Below are 21,781 nucleotides of genomic sequence, written 5' to 3'. Positions count from 1 at the left end.
CGTCTTTTAGTATGTTCTGAATCAGGCTCATAGAGAGCATATCAGAGAAGCATTTCAAAACCTGTCATTTTAGTAAGGAATGACCTTCAGTTTATTTTCTGGAGTACCTCTGCTAAATCCTTCACTGCCTACCTTTTAAATTTTTATACATGGCACCATGCAGCAAATAACAGCACTAGCAATGCTGGTACCAACCCTCCCTCCCCGCCCGGTATCAATAACATGATATAAAAAGTCAGAACTTTGTGTTAAAGATGATCTACACACAAAAATTTTAGTCAATTCATTTAATAAAACCATTTTGTTAAAAAAAATGACTTAGTAATGATTGGCATTTTACATAAAAAATTGAGAAATTACAAAAAATGGCCTTATATAATAAATATAACCTGAATATATGAGAAGAGTTAGACAAATGTGGTAGTAAGGTCTACAGAAAACCTATGCAGAAAAGAGATCAGCTGTTCCTGAGTTAATAGTGTTTCTGTTGATGTTCTTCTGAGATAACATGATTGAAGTGTAGAATATTCTTTCTACCTGAGCCTCTGTGCTAAGTACATCTCTTCGATCCATGTCATGACACTGATGTTACATATGACTTCTCCTGACACAGTTAAGAGGCTCTCTGAACGCCTGAGAAAGAAAGAAAATATCTGAGGCCTAAAAGAAATAATCCAAAAGAGAAGCAGTGTATTGTGAGCAGCCTACAGGTGAAAATACCCTACCACTTCCTATGCTGGCTTGCCAGAGATGCTCATCTAGTAGCTGCCCTGAATGCCAGGGCTGCCACATAAAAGCTTGCCACCTTCTTAGCCAACTCATTCTGCAATAAATAATAACTCTCCCTTGTGCAAAGTATAATTTTACTTAACAGACCATTACACATCAGTAATTCTCAAAAATGTAGAGAGCGATGGCGAGAGAGGGTGAGAGCAAGCAAAGGGCAAGAGCGAGAGAGAGAGGGACGGATGGAGGGGGAAGCAAGCGAGCGCACGAGGGAGCAGGAGTGAGAATGCAGGGTGCACGAGAGCGCCCGAGCAAAGGGCACAAGTGAGTGTAAGCCCCTGGAAGCCCTCCCATTCCTACGGCATCCCGCCCAGCCCTGCGCCACCGAGCCTCTCGGACCCCGAGCCGCAGCTGCACAAGTCAGATGGTGCCACGTGGCAACAGTGACAGCGGGTCTGGAGCCCAAGGTGGGGCAAAAGTGTCTCCTCTGATTGACTGAAGCAGCCAGCCAGCACCTATCTCATCTATCAAAGCCCCTCGGGACAACTTCTCTGTCTTTCTGCCAGAAGAGCCACTGCTGGATCTCCAAGGTCTGTATTTGGATATTACATTTTAGAAGAAATTTCCTGCATATAGGTTAGGCTGTTCTGTCAAAGTGCATCTTTCCTCTTTACATATACCCATTTATTTAAATTATTCCTTCATAAGGTTATACAATAGATATGAAATGTTTCAAACCTGTATCTAATAAATATTACATGAAAATATTTTTTCAGTATTTACATATGAAACATACAAAAATATGATCACTGTAAGATTACTTCTTCGATTTCATCTTCTAAAGAACCAAGGGTCTCAACTCCTGGCTTGCTTGTAGTGTGTTGCAAACGGTGTCTGCTTAGGTTTCTTACTTCACCGAAAATATCATTGTCCTCTTTTACTTTGACTTTACTGTTTTTGCCAACAAGAAGAGTACTGCTGGAGTCCCAATCTATATCAAAAGGTGTCGTATCGTTATTTTTAGGAAGAAGGATGGTACTGGCACCACTTCCAAAGAGTTGTTCCATTAAATTGATCTTCTTTTCTTTCTTACTATTGAAATCTGCATTTTCCTTAACATTTTCTTCCAAATTGTCACTTTTTTGAGTAAGCCAACTTGGTCTCCCTGTTCCTTTCCCAAAGGAAGGTACATAACTACCAAATGTTAACTCACTACTTAAATCTATGGTTCTTAGATTTTGTTGCTTCTGCTCTTGTGCTCTTGTGGCATCATCCTGGCTGTCATCTACAAGAAATCCATTAGTAACCTTCCCAGGAATCTCAAAGAATTTATTAATTTTTTCTTTTTTCTCCAGGGAATCAGATTTTCTTGCGGTATTTAGGAGTGGTGTTTGGGAAGCAGGTTTCATGTTCACTACACTTTGAGTTTCTCTATCGATTTCTTGCATTTTAGCAAGCAGGAACTCTCTTTTTCGCCGCTCTTCCAGCATTTCAGTGCTTTCTCTCTCTACTTCATGTTTGTGGATTTCCATCTCCATCTTTGTTTTCTCTTCTTTATCCAATAAAAAGCTGCTTTCCTTTTTCATTTTGTCATATTCTTCCCTTTCCCACTCTGCAGGAAATGTTTAAATATTATTTAAAATGTTTTAGTTTCAAAATGCCTTTAAAAGAGTATTTTGAAAATAATGCAAGCAAAAGCCATTGATTTTTTAATATGCTCTTCTATGCATAATGCGGTTTTCCTACTGCAAAAATAAATTCTTCAAAAATTACAACTAAATTCACACCAGGTTCTCTGCCAAGATATAAATGTTCACTGTCAACTTCCAAAGGGATTAGGACATTATCCACATTTTAGAATTTTCAGAGGAATTTCATTTCTGCTAATTGCCTTTCCATTTCCTGGATTTGAATGAAAATGAATACATCACCAATTTTAATAGTTCTGACTTGCACAGTACTTCATTTTTCTTTGTCAGCACCACTGGTGTTTGGATTGTTCTGGGATATATGTTTAAGGCTTTTTTCCTTAAAGGGTACTACTCCTGTGAAGCTATCATGCCACAAACTCACAGGAGTCATTACCAGTTTCAAGTAGCGAATGCTTTAAATATACTGATTCTGCTGCATCCCAAAAACACCTTTACACAAGTGTTCTGTGCATCACCACATGAACTCAGAGGGTCAGTGCAAATACTACATGTCAGTCCCTTTATAGCTGTGCAAAGGTGCAAAACAGTAATAAAAGTCTAGATAGAACCTGCAAATACTTAAGTGTACAAGAAAAAGGAAGTTCCTCAAATATTTCTCTCTCAAAAATATTTTGCTATCAAGACAACAGACATGTATTTGGCCAAGCATTGAATATGACTACCTGGCTGCTTCAACATACTGGCATTCCCCCTGAACATTTTATTCAAACTTCTGACTGATGTTTTTACGAAGTTCCATGTTATCTATTGTACTTCAGATCAAACTTACAGAAATAACTGCAATAGTTTGGTTAATATATTTTATATATATTTTTTTCAATAGCAATTCATTATACCAAGTTAAGCAAGGAGCTATGTTTCTGTATATAATGTGGGGAAATTATCAGCTTATACTGTAAGATACTTAACAGAGCAGATTCTTGGCTTACATAAGTTGTGCACTGATGCCAGTGACGGTAGATTTTACACAAAATTTATCTCTGAAAGCAGCTATAGATTTTTAGAACTCTTCCTTGTCATCTAGAATAAGTGTTATTGTTCATTAATTATAATCACTGAAAGAGTATTTTAACATGAAAGGATACGGTCCATCTAAAATACTTTAGATTAAGAGACTTATGAATTAATGTAAGTCATTAAGATGTTATGAAAACCAAATTAATATTTTCTGGCTTGTATCAGAAATAGTGTGGCCATCGGGACTAGGGAAGTGATTGTCCCTCTGTACTCTGCACTGGTGATGCCCCAACTCCAATACCGTGTTCAGGGTTTGGGCCCCTCACTACAAGAAAGACACTGAGGGGCTGGAGCATGTCCAGAGAAGGGCAACGAAGCTGGTGAAGAGTCCAGAGCACAAGTTTTGTGGGGAGCAGCTGAGGGACCTGGTGTTGTTTAGCCTTGGGAAAATGAGGCTCAGGGGAGACCTTACCGCTCTCTACAACTACCTGAAAGGAGGTTGTAGTGAGGTGGGTGTTGGTCTCTTCTCCCAAGTAACAAGCAATAGGACAAGAGGAAATGGCCTCAAGTTGCACCAAGGGATGTTTAGATTGGATATTAGGAAAAATTTCTTCACCGAAAGCGTTATCAAGCATTGAAACAGGCTGTCCAAGAAAGCTGTGGAGTCACCATCCCTGGAGGTATTTAAAAGATGTGTAGATGCAGTGCTTAGTGTGGACTTGGCAGTGCTAGGTTAACAGTTGGACTTGATGATCTTAAAGGTCTTTTCCAATCCAAATGATTCTATGATTCCAATAAAAAAGCAATATTAAAATATAATGACAGAAACTGACATTTCTGAAATAGCCACACCAAATTATTCAGATAACCACAAGTGAAAAAAACTAAAATTTCAAATTATACGAGTGAAGTAGATATGCACTGAAAAAACAGGCCATATTAGGGAAGGCAGATTTGTTCTACAATAGTAAAAATCTACTGCCTACCTCAATCACATCTAGCAAGTCAAAGATAACATCAGCATTTACCTGCTAGGTCATCCTTGTTTTGTAAAGCAAAATCTCTCAGGCTTCAATACTTTTTCATGGACAACATTTTTTGCTGCTGCATACTTAATCACAGCTGAGTACAGGGCACAGATTATTCTATATCCTGTACTTCTTTACGATTCTCTTTGCATAATATAACCGAAAATAATTTTCCACTATAGTGATCTCTGCAAAATCATTTCACTCTTCTCACAAGAAACTAGCAGCCTTCCTTGATTAGTATTCTATCGTGTATTTTCCAGCCTTCAGCTGCCCATTTCCTTACCATCATGTAGTTTTTGAACTCTCTCATCTAAAGCCTGTATTTCCTGAAAACGACTCAGTTTCTCTTCCCTTTCCCTGTCTTGGTCTTGTCTTCGGAGGTCTGCTTGCTCTTTCCATTTTTTGTCTTGAGTTTCTTTTTCCTGAAACAGATTGATACAAAACAGAACTGATGGGGAAGAGTAATCAATAAAACAAACAAAACCATATGAACCACATAATTCTGAAATCACATTCTTGCTGCTAAACGTAAAAATGAGCAAGTCATCTAAACCAATCCAGCTTTGACAATCCAGGGATTTGGCCCTAAAAATCTCTAACATAGTTTTATGCACCTGAAAAGAAAATCAACTCTATTCTGTATTACACATCTCAGGAAAGCTGCAGCTCCAATTCCATAAAGCAAAATTATTACCGTGTTAGTGTAGTTCTCTTTACAAGTCCAAAGTTGTCTTTTTCAAGGACTTTAATAGAAGGCTAGACCTCACCACGTTATTCTTTTAACAAACAAGCAATTAGTTACCCTCTATTTCTACTATCTGATCTTTTTACTCAAGTGAGTGGGTTATAGATTCAGATAGTGTCACAGTACTACTTAAAGTTATGGAGTATTGAAGTAACAAACAGTGAAAGAGGAAGGTTTAATCTTGGCTGAAAAATTCAGCTAGTGAGTATACATACAAAGGAAAAGAAAAAAAGGAAAGAACCTGCAGAAAATATATTAATATCAGCAGTAACAATCACTAACAGAAAAGTAGTGGCTATGGAGTGAGGAGAAAGCCAATGTAATCCAATATGTGGATGCTAACTTTGTAGCTTGTGCTTATTTTAGAGCAAAATCAGATTCTAAATTAAAAGAGAAATAAGAGAAACTTTGCTACTTAATGAACAAAGAAAATATGACTATTAGCCAAAACAACTTCAAATATTTTCCTTTAATGTACAAGATTATCATTATTATATTTTTAAAAAAACCATAAACCCTTCATAAGACATGGTGGCCAAGTATTTAAAATGCTTGACTTAGAAAACTGATGAAAGCACAGACTTTCCACATCTAATCTACGTTACTTAAAGCAGCAGCCATACACGAACTAGAGAGGTTTGTAAGGTAACATCTAGTTGGCCTCCATGAGCTGCACTTGTACCAACTGTGCAGTAACTCACACACCAAAGTATATGCTGGAAGAATGCATACAGTAAGCTACATCTATACTTACAGAAAGGATTTTGGAAGAGAGAACATATGAACAAAACAGCCATAAGAAAGCTTCAGTCCTACCAGGCAAGACCATCATCAGAGCATTATTTCTGACAAATAGTCCTAGCCTTATGTAATCAGAATTTGTACAGTTTGTACCATAATACGTGTCACTCTGATTTGTAATACCTTACAAATCTCTGATTTTAGCCTGAGGTCACAGTATTAGCAATACTTTTAATGGTGCTATTTTATAATAAAAAGGGAAATGGAAAAATAAAAAAATCCAACCATATTCACACAAAGCTGGAAAAATGACAGAAGAAATACCAGCACTATGACAATACGAGGAAGTGTTAGATTTATGCATTGTGAAATAAATCTGGAAAGTAAAAGAAACCATAATTAAGACCAAAGCAGCCAGCACTTACAACAGATTGTTCAAATAAGCATTAGAAATAAAAAAAAGGGGAGAAAACCAAAATGAAGTCTTAAAAACTTCAAAGAAATGGCAGTGGCAGAAAAAAGAAACACATTGAGCTAATGGTTATTAGTAAGACATAGAATATGATGAACTACGTGACAAAAACAGAGTATGTTATTTCTGGAAGGAAACAGTTTCTCTTAAAGATCAGAATGTTTTCTAAATTATATTTTCTAGATATTTATATCTGTATATTTACACATATTTTCTAAAATATAAGCATTTCATTAAACATTCAGTCTCATAGGTGAGTTATCTGAAGTTATCTCAAATTTTTATGGAACTCACTATTTTAGGAAGAATCCCTTCTTTCTTGCTTACTGTGTCACCACAGGCAAGTTCTGATTCTGGAAGAAATTCTACTGGTGAGAAGTATCCGCTGGTCTGTACACCTTTTGTGAGCTGGGCTCCTTTTTTAATATTTTCATTGTTTGCTGGAGAAAGTACAAACTAATTAAATAATGTTTTCACTTGAAAATATCCCACTATATACCTATCTCTCATTTTTTTGATGATTTGCAGGAAACATAAAAGACTGTATTGAAGCCAATGGGAGTGGAAAGTATTGACAAATTTCAGAGTTGTTTTCAGCATCTGTAAAAGCTAATTAAAAAAAACTGCAGGCAAAAATTCTACTGAAAAAAAAATAATAATAAAAAAAAACCCCTTAAAGCTACTTATAAAGTCATTACAGTATACTGAATATTTGTTTAAAAATCCCCACAAAGTATCTCACTCATTTTACTGCTTGCCACAGAAGCTACATGCAGAGAAGCAAACCCATAAAACTAAAATTTATTTGCATCTTCGAAACACATGCACTTATCTCTATGGAATGACATTTTAAAAAAATCTGAACCTGAAATGGAATAATAGTAGAGCATCTATAATAAAATGAGTAGCAGACAAACTGATTGAAATGCTGACATTAAATATTTAAAACAGTCCCATCAATTGCAGCTGCTTCTGACAAGTAGATTCTACCGATCCAGTGAAGATACAGGCACACATATATACACACATATTTGTGTGGGTAGCAGAAGACCTGAGGCTGCCTTGTCACTGGAAGAAATCACTGCACTGACACTTTTAGAAGATTATGTTCTGGGACATAGGTACTCTTTGAGGAAAAAAAGAGTGCAGCTTATCTGGCAGACAGTAAATCTGAATTAGGAAAAAATAAATAAAAAACATCACTGAAGTGTTCATAACAGTGAAGTTAAATATTTTTAAATCTGTAATTTACTGTCATGTAGACATTATATATGATGTATTAGAGAATTTACTAAACAATCTTCCCCCTCCTCCTTCACCCAGGAATATATGGTATGAAAGGAGTTAATGCTGTTTGAAGTTCTGGGTTTTGGTTCTGTTGCAGTTACAAAACAGTCAAACAAACAAGGGGCCCTCCTTTGTAACAAGTGCTGTGTTGAAAGCAGTGCAAAAAATTAAATGTTCCTGAACAAGCAGTGGTAGGGTCAAACACTGAATGTCATGAATGTTACAACCCTAGCAGAGTAATTTAAAAGCGTCACTCTTAACTTTTCTGCCTTTATAGCTTTATATGTTACCTCTTTTTCTTTGTATAATATCCAAGTCTTTTCTTGGTGATAGCTTCAACATACGATTAGCATAAATATTTTTTGCTTCAAGTTCTCTTTCTTTTTCCTGTGAATGAAAGAGGTAGGTATAACAATGAGTTACTAATATTTCATTTACTGGTCATTAGCAAATCTGTAAATTACATTGAAAATACATGCTGTAGATAGAATAAAGTAATCAATAATTACATCCAAGGTTTTAAGTAGAACAATCACATTCCTAACTTGGCTTATGCTATAAGAAAGCAGATAGAACCTTCCCCCTAGAAAACTCATTAGCAAAATATTCAGAAAAAAAAATAAAAAAAAAAAGCATTGCTGAAGCAAAAATCAAACTAAATGCCAATGTTTCCATAAACATGAGTAAGACTTACAATGTACGTATAGACTGAACAAACGAATTTTTAGTAAAGAGTTAAACTTTTCAGTGCTAGCAATGTTACTTGTCACAGGGCATGTCAGTACCATGGAGCAGAGGCCCACTGCATCACAGAGGTAGAAACATACTCTCATTACATTTATTGAATACAGAAGTGAACAGTGACTTATCAGAAATCATCTGATAATGAAAATATTTTCAAAATATTAAACTCTCCACTAACAAATCAGGCTTAAAACACTCTAAACAAGTAAGTTTTTGAGCTACTGGTGCTGCTACTTGCTTGAGAGCTAGTAAGGCGGTAAACTGGTGCATCTCCATTATATAAGTATGTTTGAGACTTAGGGTTTCAAGGAAATTCTCCTAGAAACCAAGTACTTCAGCTCAAGTAATTTCTTTTTTTTCCTAAAGATGAACTGACTAGGTAGAACATAACAGTATTTTCAGTCCTTAAATTTAGAATGTGGGCAACAACAGGGTGGGGAGATGCAAATAAATCTTTGCACAAATTTAGCAACACACGTGGTGGATATCACAAATACATGAAATTAATCTTTACACAAACCTACTGTAATGCAAGTACATTAGTAACAAAGTACTGTATATGCCTGCAGATTTAATTTTAAATTCAAGCCTTCAAAACCTAATTTTCCAGTAGATCTTGTGGTTTAATCTCAGTGCTTGGCTATGCACCTGATCTTGCCTTCCTGAACTAGTGCTAACAATAATGATTAACGTAGAGACATTCCTATTATAAATGCTGTAGGATCAGAGCACAGAACATTTCAGGAAAAGAACTCACATGTGGTGTATAATTAAGTACACAGAGAGTGCAGTCACTGGTAAACTATTCAAACCTGATTAAAGATAGTTCTAAAGATAAAATGCCAGAACATGTTTAGCAATTTGGACGGCTTCACATTTTACCTTCAGCTTCTGATTTAGTTGATGAAGCTCTTCTTGGAGAATTCTGTTTTCTTCCTGAGCCTCACACATCTTTTTTTTCTTTGAATGTAACTCTCGTTGAAAACTGCTACCACTTAATTCAAGATTTTTTTCCAGATCCTTCCATTAAAACAAAATAATAATTTTTTAGTATCTGAGGTACAATTTTTGTAGTCAAATTACTTAAATAAAGTGACAGTAAACCAGCATCTTGGGAGTCAGATACCAGCTCCACCGCTGCTGTAACTCTGAATACATTTAAACCCTTAATCCTAACTTTGAGGGGGCAGACAGAGCACCTGCAGATGCTGCAGCTCATCCTTTGGGAGTATTGAGAGGTGATTTGAGGACATAATGGGAACACACACTACTTTCTGCGAGGCTCTTGGCACAGTGGACCTCCAGATCTCAAAGACAAATCTCAAACTGATGGTTAAGACACAGAATACCTCCTTGAAAAAGCAAGATTAGAAGGAAGAAGACAAGAAATATTTTTTAATCTTTCTGCTGGAAACAAATTTGTGACTGTGATTTCAGTTACTCGTCTTGCTATAGCTGTTTTAAGCGAATCTGTGATGATGAGCAAAAGAACAAAAGTAGAAGAAACTTCCTTACTTTTTAGAGCATGATTCATTTTAACATTATCCAGTACTATAAATGCTGAAATACCTGATCACAAAACTAAAGATGCCAGATGGTGCCACTACAGGGCGAGGTGATTTGGGTAACTCAGCAGTTTATATCCTGGTATTTTGGGATTTATTTTGTGAAAGCTTAGTTTCCAGCTTAATCCTTTGGATTTCCAGATCTATTATCTCTGTAATGTAATTTAGGTTTAATTACTCATATAGACACCAAACTTTAACACCATGTTAATGACCAGCATAATTTCAGCTAAAAGTAGTATTGTATACAACTACCAACAGTTTAATAGTGTTAACACAATTATTTTTAAATGAGTTTTTAGACACGTTTACAATGTAGACATGTTTAGAAAAACGTCAATGTTTTTGCTGAACAAAATTAAAATGTATTGCACAAAATTCTTAAAATGGACACCTGTAAAATATTCTAAAGCTCATTTCAGTATTAAAAAAAATGCTGTAATTTTGTTCAGCTCAGCTTTCAGATGTGCAGAATAGTGGACAATCATTGTACAAATGCAGTTCACAAAACTGAAAAACAATTACTATATATATATTTTTTAGAATTTTAGTATACAGATCCTGAAACACCCAGAAAATTTTTTAACAAATGCTTCCTCTGCAAAAGGATAAATCAGATTGCAGAAACTTGTACTATAGCTGCATGCATTTCTGAAATATTACTAGTTATAAAAACACTTAAAAGCACAAGTCCACAATATATATTCTGACAAAATACACAATTTGTAAACAGAAATTTGAATGTACAGCTGCCAAGTATGTAAATATATAATCACCTTGGAAATAATTTACTTGATGCTATTTATGTGTTAAAAAAAAAAAAAAAAAGTAATTATTTCCTATTTGCTCTACAACTGTGAAAAAATGCAATTCATAAGGCTCATTATGGTAAGAAATATCTGTACCAGAATTTCTTACAAAAAGGAATTAATCTCACCTTAATTCTTCTTTCACTGTCCTCTAGCCTACTCTCTGCATAGGCTAGTTTCTTTGTCAGGTCATCTCTTTCAGCAAGGTGCTTATCTGCAGACAGCTTTTTCAGTTTCTGCAAGACAGTTTTTGTTCTGTACAGTTCACCTTCCGAATCTTTCAGCCGTCTCTCTGTTGCACGTTCTCTCTCTTGAGATTTTCGAAGGCGCTCCCTTAATATTCTAATCTCATTGCTGTGCCGAGCAAGGAGCTGAGAGATTTCATTTTCTGTATCTTCAAACTTATTCAAGGCTTTCTCCTGCCTGTGCTGAAGCCTCTTCAGTGCCCTGTTTTCCTTCTGCAGCTCATCTAGTTTGATGTGGAGTTCAGTCAGTTCATTTCGGAGCTCATTGATTTTCAGCAGCCTGGCAGAAAGAACTCTTTTTGTAACAAGATCTATATCTTTTGCAGGAGAATCCCTAGTGAGGCTCTGAGAACGGAAACCCCACTGCGTCCCTCTTTTGCTTGGTGCATATTTGGAACCCAGTTTCTTTGTGGCTAAGAGAGGAAAAATAAAAAGCATGTTTACTATAAGACAATTCAGTTTGTCTATTCAGACATCCTTCTTGAAATAAAGCTCTGCCTGAAACAATTTTACAATACTTATCAGAGATTGCAGCTTTCAAACCAGATAACAAAAGACATAAACATAGTAGACTTATGCTCCTTTTGATAGACAAAAAAAAATGGAGATTTATGTTTGTGATGTACTGTGAGAGGTAGTATTTGCAGCCACCAATATAGGACCATTGTAAAGTAATAATTTGCAAATCTTATCAGAAATAAGTCATATTTTGTTAATATTTGATTATGTTTATTAAAATGTTTTAGAAATACTGTACTCTTATGCATACAATATTATCAAATGTTTTTTAAATGGCAACAATTAGCTGAGCATTAGCTAGTTATGTATTATGCGAGATGTAATTCCGTCAGACAAATGCAGTAGTATTTTCAAATCCAGCTGCCATGCTTACAGACAAAACAGCAGATTTCAAAGGCTCAATGCAAAAAGCCTCCAAAGCAAAATTATAAATCCCATGAAAATTCAGTCCTCCCCTGAATAATTTATTCTTGCATCGCAAGTTATTTTCCACACACTGTCCTTATTTGATTACTGGTATGCATCACTTGCATTCCTATTTGGTATTATTACTTTATGATCATCCCCATAGATAAAAGCTAAGCTCATAATCCACCAAAAAGATCTCTTAAAAGAACTGAATATATAGAGAGTACATAAATCATTAAGGTATATCAGTGTTCAGAAGAAACATACTGAGCAGCAGCTTAATTCAGGCTTGAAAGCTGGGATACAGCAATAGTGCAGTTACCTATACACAGACAGTGAGTACGTGTGACAGCAAATTCTTCCTCTCCTTTGATGCTATTCGACAGAGAATATTTTAGAGCAAAAATAAAAGCTTCAAAATATTTTCCTATAATTTCCTCTAAACATATTGCCAAAATATTAATTTTCTGCTTGATGCTCATTTTTTCCACAGCTTGGGCAAACAAAAGAAGTTTGGGTTTTTTGTTGTTTTTGTTTGTTTGTTTTTTCCTTTACAAAGAATACTTATGTCACATTCAGGTGTGAAAAGCTTATCTAATACATGCACTGCAGGAAGATGCCACTCCTATTGCCAGCTAAGGGCATTCTCATTAACCCTAGACTTGTAGTCCCTTCAAGAATTTCTCCACATTTAGGGCAGAACAGAAAATTCTAATATCGTGTTTGCACTTTTGACCATAGAGTTAAATTAGGGAATAAGTGTCTTTCAAGAACAACATGACGTTCACAATACCTTTATTTAATAATTATGTTCGATTCTGTCTACGTAATCAAAGAACTAGTCATTCATTTGCACCCCTACAAATTAAATAGCACAGTGGAATTGCAGTCTGTTTCCCAGAGAGCTAACCCACCACTGCCATGGAGAAGATGCCACTTCTGAACACAGAAGAGCTTGGCAAAACACCAGTTGCACCAGGACAGCAACACTGCCAAGGATCTGAAGAGATACACTCCCTGGGCAGCTTCAACATTTACGGTCAGATCTTCTGGCACACTCTAGGTCTTAATGTTGACCAAATAGTTCACACGGTATCAAGTACTTATGAATGAAACAGAACACTTGCTTGAGAAAGGCAGGATATACTCTGACTTCACCAGAAGATGTGTGCAATTATTTAGAACAAGCTGTCAAGGTGAGGCAAAGAGGCTTCGCATGCCTCCTTCAGCCCAGGACCTGTGTAACCGTTCTCTCCCTTTGTGTAGGGATGTTCACTTCCACAAAATCTCAACCAAGAAAGCGGCTTATGTAGGTGAGGTGTGTGCGTGAGGGAGCTCGAAGTCGAGCTATTTCATCTCAAATTGGAGATATTTTACCCTCAAGGAAGGGCCAGGAAAAACTTTCTTTTGAATTTCCACATGCACTTAACTTTCATCAAACACATTTTCTCCTCTCTTGCCACATTAGCGGTCTTCCTTTTGTTTGTTTTTTAAGTACCCAGTATTACACTGTAAAGGTTAGTCAACTAGACATACACAAGACACAGATCTTTAGGGGTATTCTGTCAGAGAAATTTTAACAATTGCCTCTCTTTTACTGACTGCATAGTAAGGACTTGCCTTGAGTCCTTGACATTGAGTAATTTTGTCAAATGCAAAAAGACAGAATCAGCATGATTCAACAAAACACTAGTATAAGAGCTACACTGACCTGTTAAGAAAAATATGAATAATTCTGAAAATCACCAAAAATCCTCCTTACACAGGAACAGGTTAATTTCAGTTTTCAATGGAGCAGTTCCAGTCTACCCGACATCTGTAGCACAATTCATATGAACCTTATTTGCAGATTCTCACAATAGTAGTTCTCCACTTTTATTTCAGCTTTCAAAGATAATTAACTCTTTAGAGCAGTTACAAAGCAACAATTTCTGTTATCTACCTACCTTGGTAGTGCACAAGGCTATTTGAAATTTGTGTTTTGTGATCTCTTTTTTCTTGTCTTGTAGACGGATAGCTTAGTGTTGGCGACTGGCCAGATGAATGAGATGCATTATCTTCATCTGAATAATAGGAGTCACTATTTTTATTCCCATCTGATTTCCTGTCGTGTTCAGAATCTGGGCTCCTTACTCTTTCTCCCATTTTTCGGATTTAACCGCTTTCCAGATTTTTCTCAAAGACTGTTCGTTTTGACACAAAGAACCTTTCAGTTGTTACAATGGCAGCAGCTGGATTATTTCCTTGGATTTATCATCTTCATCTCCAACGCATGAGATCTTTGCAGTTCAGTTCAGCAAGCAGTAGTTATCATTCAGAATGCATTTTTTCTGTAATAATTTAGAGAGAAGAAAAAAGTGAAAATGGTTTTGCTGTTAAGAAAGGTAAAATACCTGTAAAATTATTCAGGATTCTGATAACCTTATGCCATGTGCTGTACTACATTAGTCTTATTATTTATACTAAATGTGACAGGCACGACTCTAGGAATGCTACTATTACTACACTCAGTAGTTTGAGGTATTTCATCCTCAAAAGAGAAATCAGAAAATTAACACAGCTAAATCTAGAATAAGAAATTACCCTCAGGTTAAGAGAGAGGGGAAAAGAAGCATTTTGAAAACAAAACAGAAGACAAATGAAAGCTTGATGCTATTCAGGAAAAAAAAAATTAAACTTTTTAACCAAATAAATTAACAGCTTACTAATGTGACTAGAATTGAGGTATCTGCAGAATTTGACTAAATCTTCCATATCTCAATTTCTGACGCTCTGATGATGTTAAATAATGGGCTTGAAAATCAGTTGTCCCATTTGTCTGGAGGACATTCTGTCCCTAACCACTAATGAGATTGTACCTGTGTATCACAGTCTTTGCCCCAGAACGTACTCTTGTACCCTATGGCATCTAGTGTTTCATGCCTTTGGGAACTGGCAGCAGCACACACATTTGTGTCATGTGCTTTATAGGAAAATGCAAATATAGCCTTTTGGGGTTTTTATATCTGATAAGAGTGACCACACTGCTGGTATGTGGTAAACATTATATCTGCAGCAGGTACAAAACGAGAAGGGCTGCTCCTGCAGCCTGGTTTATGATGTAAACTGAAAAATCCCCTAATCTCAAGGTAAAATCACCTTATTTTGCATTTTTTGAGATAATTCCTGAGAATATAACAGAGCAAATATATGCAAAATCCTGACCTTCTCAGTCAAAAGAATTTTCTCATCAGTTTAGGAAGTATTTTACTGGCTACACTCTGCCTCCCATGTCTTTTGTCTCTCTCATCACTCTTCACAGCTCTCAAGCTTATTCCACCATCTACCTCCCTTCAATCCAACTTCAGGACATCAGGCCCCTAATGGGTGAATAAATTGGACTTGCATCAGAGCCCATCAGTTCTGCCTGTTGAATGACATAAGCTCCTAGCCCATTTCTAAACAGTGAAGCAAACTACCCACAAAAAAACTGAGCAGCTTTCAATCAAAACTCCTCTACACTGCAGGGCATCCAACATTCCTGTAAACGAGCTGTAAATTTTTCACTGCATTATTTCCCAATAATGCTTCTCGGCCTTCTATTCCACTGTCTGTATATACAGAACTGCACAGCCAAGCAGAACAGAAATGTCAGCTGCCAAGACAGTTTTCATTACAAATTCAAGCTTTCTGGCCCCGTTCACTGTTAGCACAACTCTGTCTCCAGTGACTGGAATTCATTTGCCCTCATAATCTATACAGAAGGAATTACAGGAATAGATAACCCAACAGATTTCTAAACTGGGAAGCTGCTGGGAAATTAATATCGAATTATTTGGAAGAGAGTTTTTTTCTTTACTTAACTTTCCAAAATAATGTTTTTTAAGCACCTAAGTATTTTCAAAGTGGTCCAAATAAATTACATGCTTAAAACTTACTTCAGAGCATTCTGATAGAAATCTAAAATTACACTTCCAAGCTCAGAAAGATCTTGAGATGCTTGAGCTCACTTGTCCTAGAGATTGCTAAACACATGCTGGAAGATATCAGTTATTGTGAACATTCAAACGATCAGTAATGACTGTTCTTTCCTCTTCTGAAATAATGCAATTAAAAATATTTTGAAAGTATATACCTAACCATAATTGTATTATCTTGCTTAAGTGTAATGAAGACCCTCAGATATGTTCATGAGTGCAAAACTAAGATCATGTAAGATATTAAAACATATCAGGGTGCAAGCCTACTCCCAAAAGCTCCACTCTTAAGTCCTGGCCTCACAAAGATCTGTGCAGAATCTATGTTATTTTGCTACTTGAAGAGAACACAAAGCCCCAGCTGAAACACAGGCAGAGTTTTGGGGACAACCTGTTCTCTAGAGGGTGCACGGGCAAGACTGCATCAGTTCTGTCTTCACAGGACAGGTCTCAGGGAATGCAAAAAATAAAAAATACACCAATATATTTATATTAAAATAATAAAATAATATAAATTATAAAAATAGTACTCTGGAGAGCTATAACACTTCATATTATTAGAGTCATCCTGACTGAAAAAAATTAAACACAGTAGTTGCATTTGCAAGCCACACAAAGTGTGGTGCTGTCAATGAAGCCAAAGGCTTAATTTCCAGATAACAATAGGTGTCACAAAACTCTCATACTTTGTCTGAACTAATCTTGGGTGCCTGGAGCTTTGCTATAGCTTCTTTGGCTGCAACAAAATTAGTTAACAACCAGGTAACTTATCTGATTTGTTTCAGTTTTTTGCTCAGCTTTGTACAATGGTCTAGCACATACTGTTACATTATATTTATAAATAACAGACAGCTATAACAAGTAGTTACTCTGTGCAGAGCGAACTATCTACAACCCTTGCAAAAGCTCAACGTAGAGGAGTACAGGCATGGGGTGACTGCAAGGGTGAAAGCACAAACACAGGACACTACTGGAGGCCCTAAGCTATAACAGCTCACCTGTTCTCAATTACTGGTCACCAACTGGATGCAGTCTTGGGAGCTGGGTAAAACCAGTTTTATAGGAAACACATAGAACAAAGAACAAGTACTCAGCATATGTAAAACACACCACATGTAGTAAATTCAGATGTAATGAGGAATCATGAATCAAAGAATAGAACACAACAGAACAGAACAAAGATCAAAGCACTCAGTGTATTAACAAGCATAAAAAAATGATCCCAAATGGACCCAAGGCAAGGAGGAAGAAACCATCACAGTCCTCCTCCTGCCAGGGAAGGATTTGGGATGCCGATGACCTGCTGTAAAGACTTCTCCTCCCTGATGTAGCCAGTCAAGTCCCAGAGGGAGAGTGGGTGGGTTAAGGTAACACCGGAGAAAGGGTTTGGTGATACTTTGTGCCTGTATCACCGTAACCATATACGACTTGAACTGTTAGTATCTGGACTAATACTAAGTCTTTGATTAGACTGTTAAGATTTTAATTAGACTAACAATCAAGTGTTGGCTCTGCATCTGTGTTCCCTGTTTTGCACGTAACAACATGCTGAACAAAACAAACTAGCAGGAATTCAAGCAATGTAGCCTGTTGCTCAGATGCAAGTCTGTCCCAGGGCCACACGTGACAGCCAGGAGCCCTGGATTCCCCGAGTGGGCACATCAGTGTTAGAGGCACCACCACATCTAGAGTTGTTAACCTAGCCCTGTGTGAAGGCAGGGACTACTCTATGGGGCAAATATCTTCAGCAGTGCAGCTATAAACCAAGAGACACCCCAGTTTTGTCTGCCTTCAAGACACAGAAGAACAGAAAGAAATCATCATGCACAGAGTTCTTCTTGAGAAGAAAACACATATGAATGAAAACAAATGGGACTGCATTTAGAGAAAACATAAATGCCTACAGTTCAATCATCAAGATGTCTAATTATATATATAAAACAAGAACACTCACTTTCACTTACTGATTTAAAGCTGATCAGTTATTTTATAGTCCCACAAGTGTTCACTGAAGAGGCAATAATCTTTTTGAAGAATGCTTTTCATAACTCAGTGTACTTAAAACAGACAAAGAACTGGAGGATTAGAATTACCCATCACTTCCATACTGGATATTCCCCAATTTTGAGAATATTTTGCTAAGTACCATTCTGACATACAGTAATATAAATGAACAGTAATTTTCGATGTGTTCTGGAAGTACTTTGAAAAGCAATGGACTGAAAACAAATTGAAAAAGGTGAACCAATAAAAGCTCTCTTGAGGAATCGCCAAAAATATTATCTGAATCTTCAAGTGGTTTTCAGTTTTATAGATTGGTAACACCATATTTTCCATATAAAACAAGAAACATTCGTCTGTCAAGTCTTGCCAAATTCAATTTTCCACCAGTTTATAATGTAATTTGATTAACATAAAGAATGCATGATTTATCTTAAGAATGGATGAATCACTAGGATATTTGAGTTTTACTTCAGTTAGCCTAAGGACTGTCTAATTAAGAAATGCTTTGGTTCATTGACTTTTCAATTGTTACCAACTAGTTTGAGTTGATTATAAAATAAGTTCATCTTGCGTGAATAAGATCCACAAAAATATCTATTTTCCCCTGGTACATTTAATACATTTGTGAGGAATGAAACATTGTGGGTTGGCAGTGGGTCTAAGCTCATCACCACCACCAAAAGGCCAAACCACTCCCCCAAAAAGCTCCACACATGCTTTTAGAAAGCTAATGCATCAAGATCAGATCAATATAGCATGGCTGAAGTAAATCTAGGACTCTTACAAACTTTACAAACAGTTTTGGTTTCCAGAATTTCATATTCCTTCACTTCAGCAACTTCTACTATTGCTATTTTAATTTACATATTTTATATTGAAAATATGATTATTATTACAAAAAGGTCAAGCTCCAGGTCACTGTGAAGGATGGACGTGGCAGACAAAATAGAAAACACAAAACAGCTGCAGTGGTGACAGAATACTGTATCTCTATCACTCCTAAGTAAATCACAGAAATAGAAATTGAACTATGAGATTACACGTATTAAGAGAAAAGAAAATAACTCAGTTATTCTTCACACACATCCCACCCAGATCTTAGCTCCGTAATGCAAAACTCACAAAACTTTTAAAGTCCTTTTCAATCTTAATACCCCTCCAAGACCAGAAGAGGCAAGATGCTTTCACTGGTCACCATATGACACTTCCAGAGTACAAATGCTGACCTCTAACGGTCCGCTCAGTTTTTCCACCTATTCCGAGAGGAGAGTGAAAGAGACAGCTTCAAACAAGTATCAAAGCACCAATCCACATTATTAAAGTGCTGAATTTATGAACAAAGACTAACTTCAAGATAAATTCGTCTTCCTCCGCCCATCTTTTTCACCTCCAAATAACGTAGTTTTTCCAGAAAACAGAGAAGCAAAAGAATTTATTTGTATCACATCACAACATACTCACTGGCAAGGCTTTAGTGAATTTAGCAAGTATTTTATTAGGGATGCTTTCTGCAGCTGCTGACTTATCAGTATGCATTTCTTCTAGGTTTACCAGCTTTTGGTGAAGTAAAATGCTACATGGGCTTAAAAGCCAATGTTAAATCTATCTGCCTCAGTGACAGTAATACTTGGTGTTGCTTTCACCTGCGGATCTCAAAATGAAAAAGTTGCTACAAGTCTCAGGCCAGAGATGAGGAAACGGTAGTCCAAATAAGTAATAAGCAGGCCAGTCCTACAACCAGGAGAAAAGATTGCTTCTAAATAAATCCTCCACCAAGGAGGCCCATGCCGCCACTCCTATCTCCACCTACTCCTCCGGGGTGTGCAGACTTACCTACTGCAGCTCAGCCACTCCTGAAAGCAGATCTCCAGTTCCCAAAGCGTAAGCAAGCGATGTTCCTTCACTCGGGAGAAGTTCTTCAAGAACAGATCGAATATTATTTTTCATTAACGCTTTTGAAAACCCGTGAAAAGTACGTTTTAAGCGCTGCCACTCAACCCTACCCTGAACGACCCCCGCGCTGCTTTTCGGCAGGCCTGCTGCCTGAAACCCGTCGGTGCTCAGGACGAACCCGTTCCGTTCCTCCGCCGCCTCAACGCGGCCGCCGGGAGCCCCGGGGACCTGACCCGGGACTGAGCCGCTCAGCCCGGCCCACCGCAACACGGGGGGGGTAAGACACCCCCCCGCTCCGGGGGGCTAAGCCTAAACCTAGGCCTAGGCCTAGGCCTGCTCCCAACCCCCCGGCCCCCCCGGAACACCCCCTCACACACCCCGCGATGCCGCCGCCGCCGCCGCCGGACCCCAGCCCGGTGTCCGCCCGGTGCCCGCCCGCCGGACGCGCCGGCCGTTGCCGCGCTACGCTTAAAGGGGCCGCCGCGCCGCGCCGGGGCTACTGACAGCGGCTGCCCGAGCAACAGGGCGGAGGAGGGAGGCGGGCTCTCCGCACCAGCCATTGGCCACCCGCCCTGCCAAACTCCGCGGCGCGCGCCGACCTCCGGCGGCTGATTGGTAGGAGCGGCTGGCGGCGGCCGGAGGGGGGAGAACCGCTCTCCCCATTGGCGGGAGGCTACATACCGGCTGCTGATTGGCTGAGGCGGTGCAGGGGGTAGGGCCTAGGGCGGCAGGCTCCGGGTCCCTGCCCTGACGCCGCCATCTTGGTTCTGTGGGGTTGAGTTGCGTGTTATAGCCGGAGGCGTGAAGTGCGAGATCAGAGAGGCGCGGGGAGCAGGGGGGGAGAGGCAGTATTCCGCCTCTGCGCCAGCACCCATCGCGTGGTAACGGAGCCATCCTCCTCCTGACCCCTCTAGGGAGCGGGGTCGAGGGAATCCTTGCGTGGCCTCGGGCGCTTACCGACGTCTGGGGTGTTAAAATGAGGTTTTTGGGTCAGAGCAACGTTTGGGAGTAGTGGCTGATCAGAGATGAGAGCCAAAGGGGGGAAAAATACCCTTTGCTTTAATATTTAAATAGGACAGGAAGCTAGATGAATAACCAGTGTATGGCAGGTTTTATGCATATATACATTTATCTGTGTATCTCTGTATGCTCTGATACAATTTAAAAGCAAAACACCCCTAAGCCTGGAGTAAAGAAAAAAAGAGGAATAGAATCAAGTTATAAAATGCCCCAGAACTTAAAGCAAAATGGATTATAGAGACAAAAAGATAAAAGTACCGCCTGAAGCTAGCAAATAAGCTTAAATTCAAAGGCAGGCCCAATTTAACAAGGCTGTTGTGGTTTATCCCACAGAGAAATAAGAGGGTTTCTAAACCTTGGCTTTGATGATTCAAAGTTCCTGCTATGTTGTTTTTTTTATTGTTTTGTTGTTTTTTTTTTTTTTTTTTTCCTAGTGCTAACCATTAATAACGAATGTAGTCAAGCAAACTTGTGGAGAGAGGAAGGGAAAAAGACACAATTGGCAGATCTTCCTTGCCTCACTTAACTTACTGATGGAATATGTTATGATAGCACATATGGCATAATTTGGGTAGAGTAGCATAAAACAGAACATTTCATATGAAAATTATAACCTCCCTGCACAGGAAGGCATAAACGGGACATTCTTGAGAGGGAGACAGATTTGTGCTTGCACAGTTCTGAATGTTCAGAATTAATGCTCATTGATCACTAAATGCAAATAAAAAAACTAGAGCAAACAGGAGAAAGTACCAGTTTTGTTAACCAACATAATGTTTTCAGGCAAAACCCCCTCACCTTCTTCACAATAGAATACAAGATAATATATGAGAAAATACAGTTTTAATGCACTTGAAATTAAAAGATTGCCATCCCCCCAGAATATAAATGTTAGAAGGAAAAATGGTATCCATTTAAATGGAAAAAAAATAAAAAAAATATGAAAG

The 21,781-nt window shown here is 38.0% G+C and overlaps 1 protein-coding gene across 4 annotated transcripts; it reads right to left on the bottom strand.

Moving 5' to 3' along the window:
- Nucleotides 1-323: 323 nt before the first annotated feature.
- Nucleotides 324-20,351, bottom strand: LCA5 (lebercilin LCA5). 4 transcript variants are annotated; one of them, XM_042803569.1, is made up of 10 exons: nt 20,192-20,351; nt 19,755-19,837; nt 16,916-16,958; nt 13,908-14,291; nt 10,918-11,447; nt 9,298-9,435; nt 7,962-8,058; nt 6,679-6,824; nt 4,710-4,848; nt 324-2,338 (listed from the first exon to the last, which is right to left on the bottom strand). In XM_042803569.1, the coding sequence occupies exons 4-10, from the start codon at nt 14,104-14,106 to the stop codon at nt 1,533-1,535; spliced, it is 2,055 nt and encodes a 684-aa protein (XP_042659503.1). In that variant the 5' UTR covers nt 14,107-14,291; nt 16,916-16,958; nt 19,755-19,837; nt 20,192-20,351; the 3' UTR covers nt 324-1,532. The 4 variants fall into 4 exon arrangements, with proteins under 4 accessions (XP_042659503.1, XP_042659505.1, XP_042659504.1 ...); XM_042803571.1 differs by lacking the exon at nt 16,916-16,958 and having other exon boundaries at nt 324-633; nt 1,523-2,338; XM_042803570.1 differs by lacking the exon at nt 16,916-16,958 and having other exon boundaries at nt 19,751-19,837.
- Nucleotides 20,352-21,781: the final 1,430 nt, after the last annotated feature.

This window comes from Tyto alba, unplaced genomic scaffold (genome assembly GCF_018691265.1).
Source record: "Tyto alba isolate M040663 unplaced genomic scaffold, T.alba_DEE_v4.0 Super-Scaffold_40, whole genome shotgun sequence".
Taxonomy (NCBI): Eukaryota; Metazoa; Chordata; class Aves; order Strigiformes; family Tytonidae; genus Tyto; species Tyto alba.
This window is presented reverse-complemented; position numbering and strand designations above follow the sequence as displayed.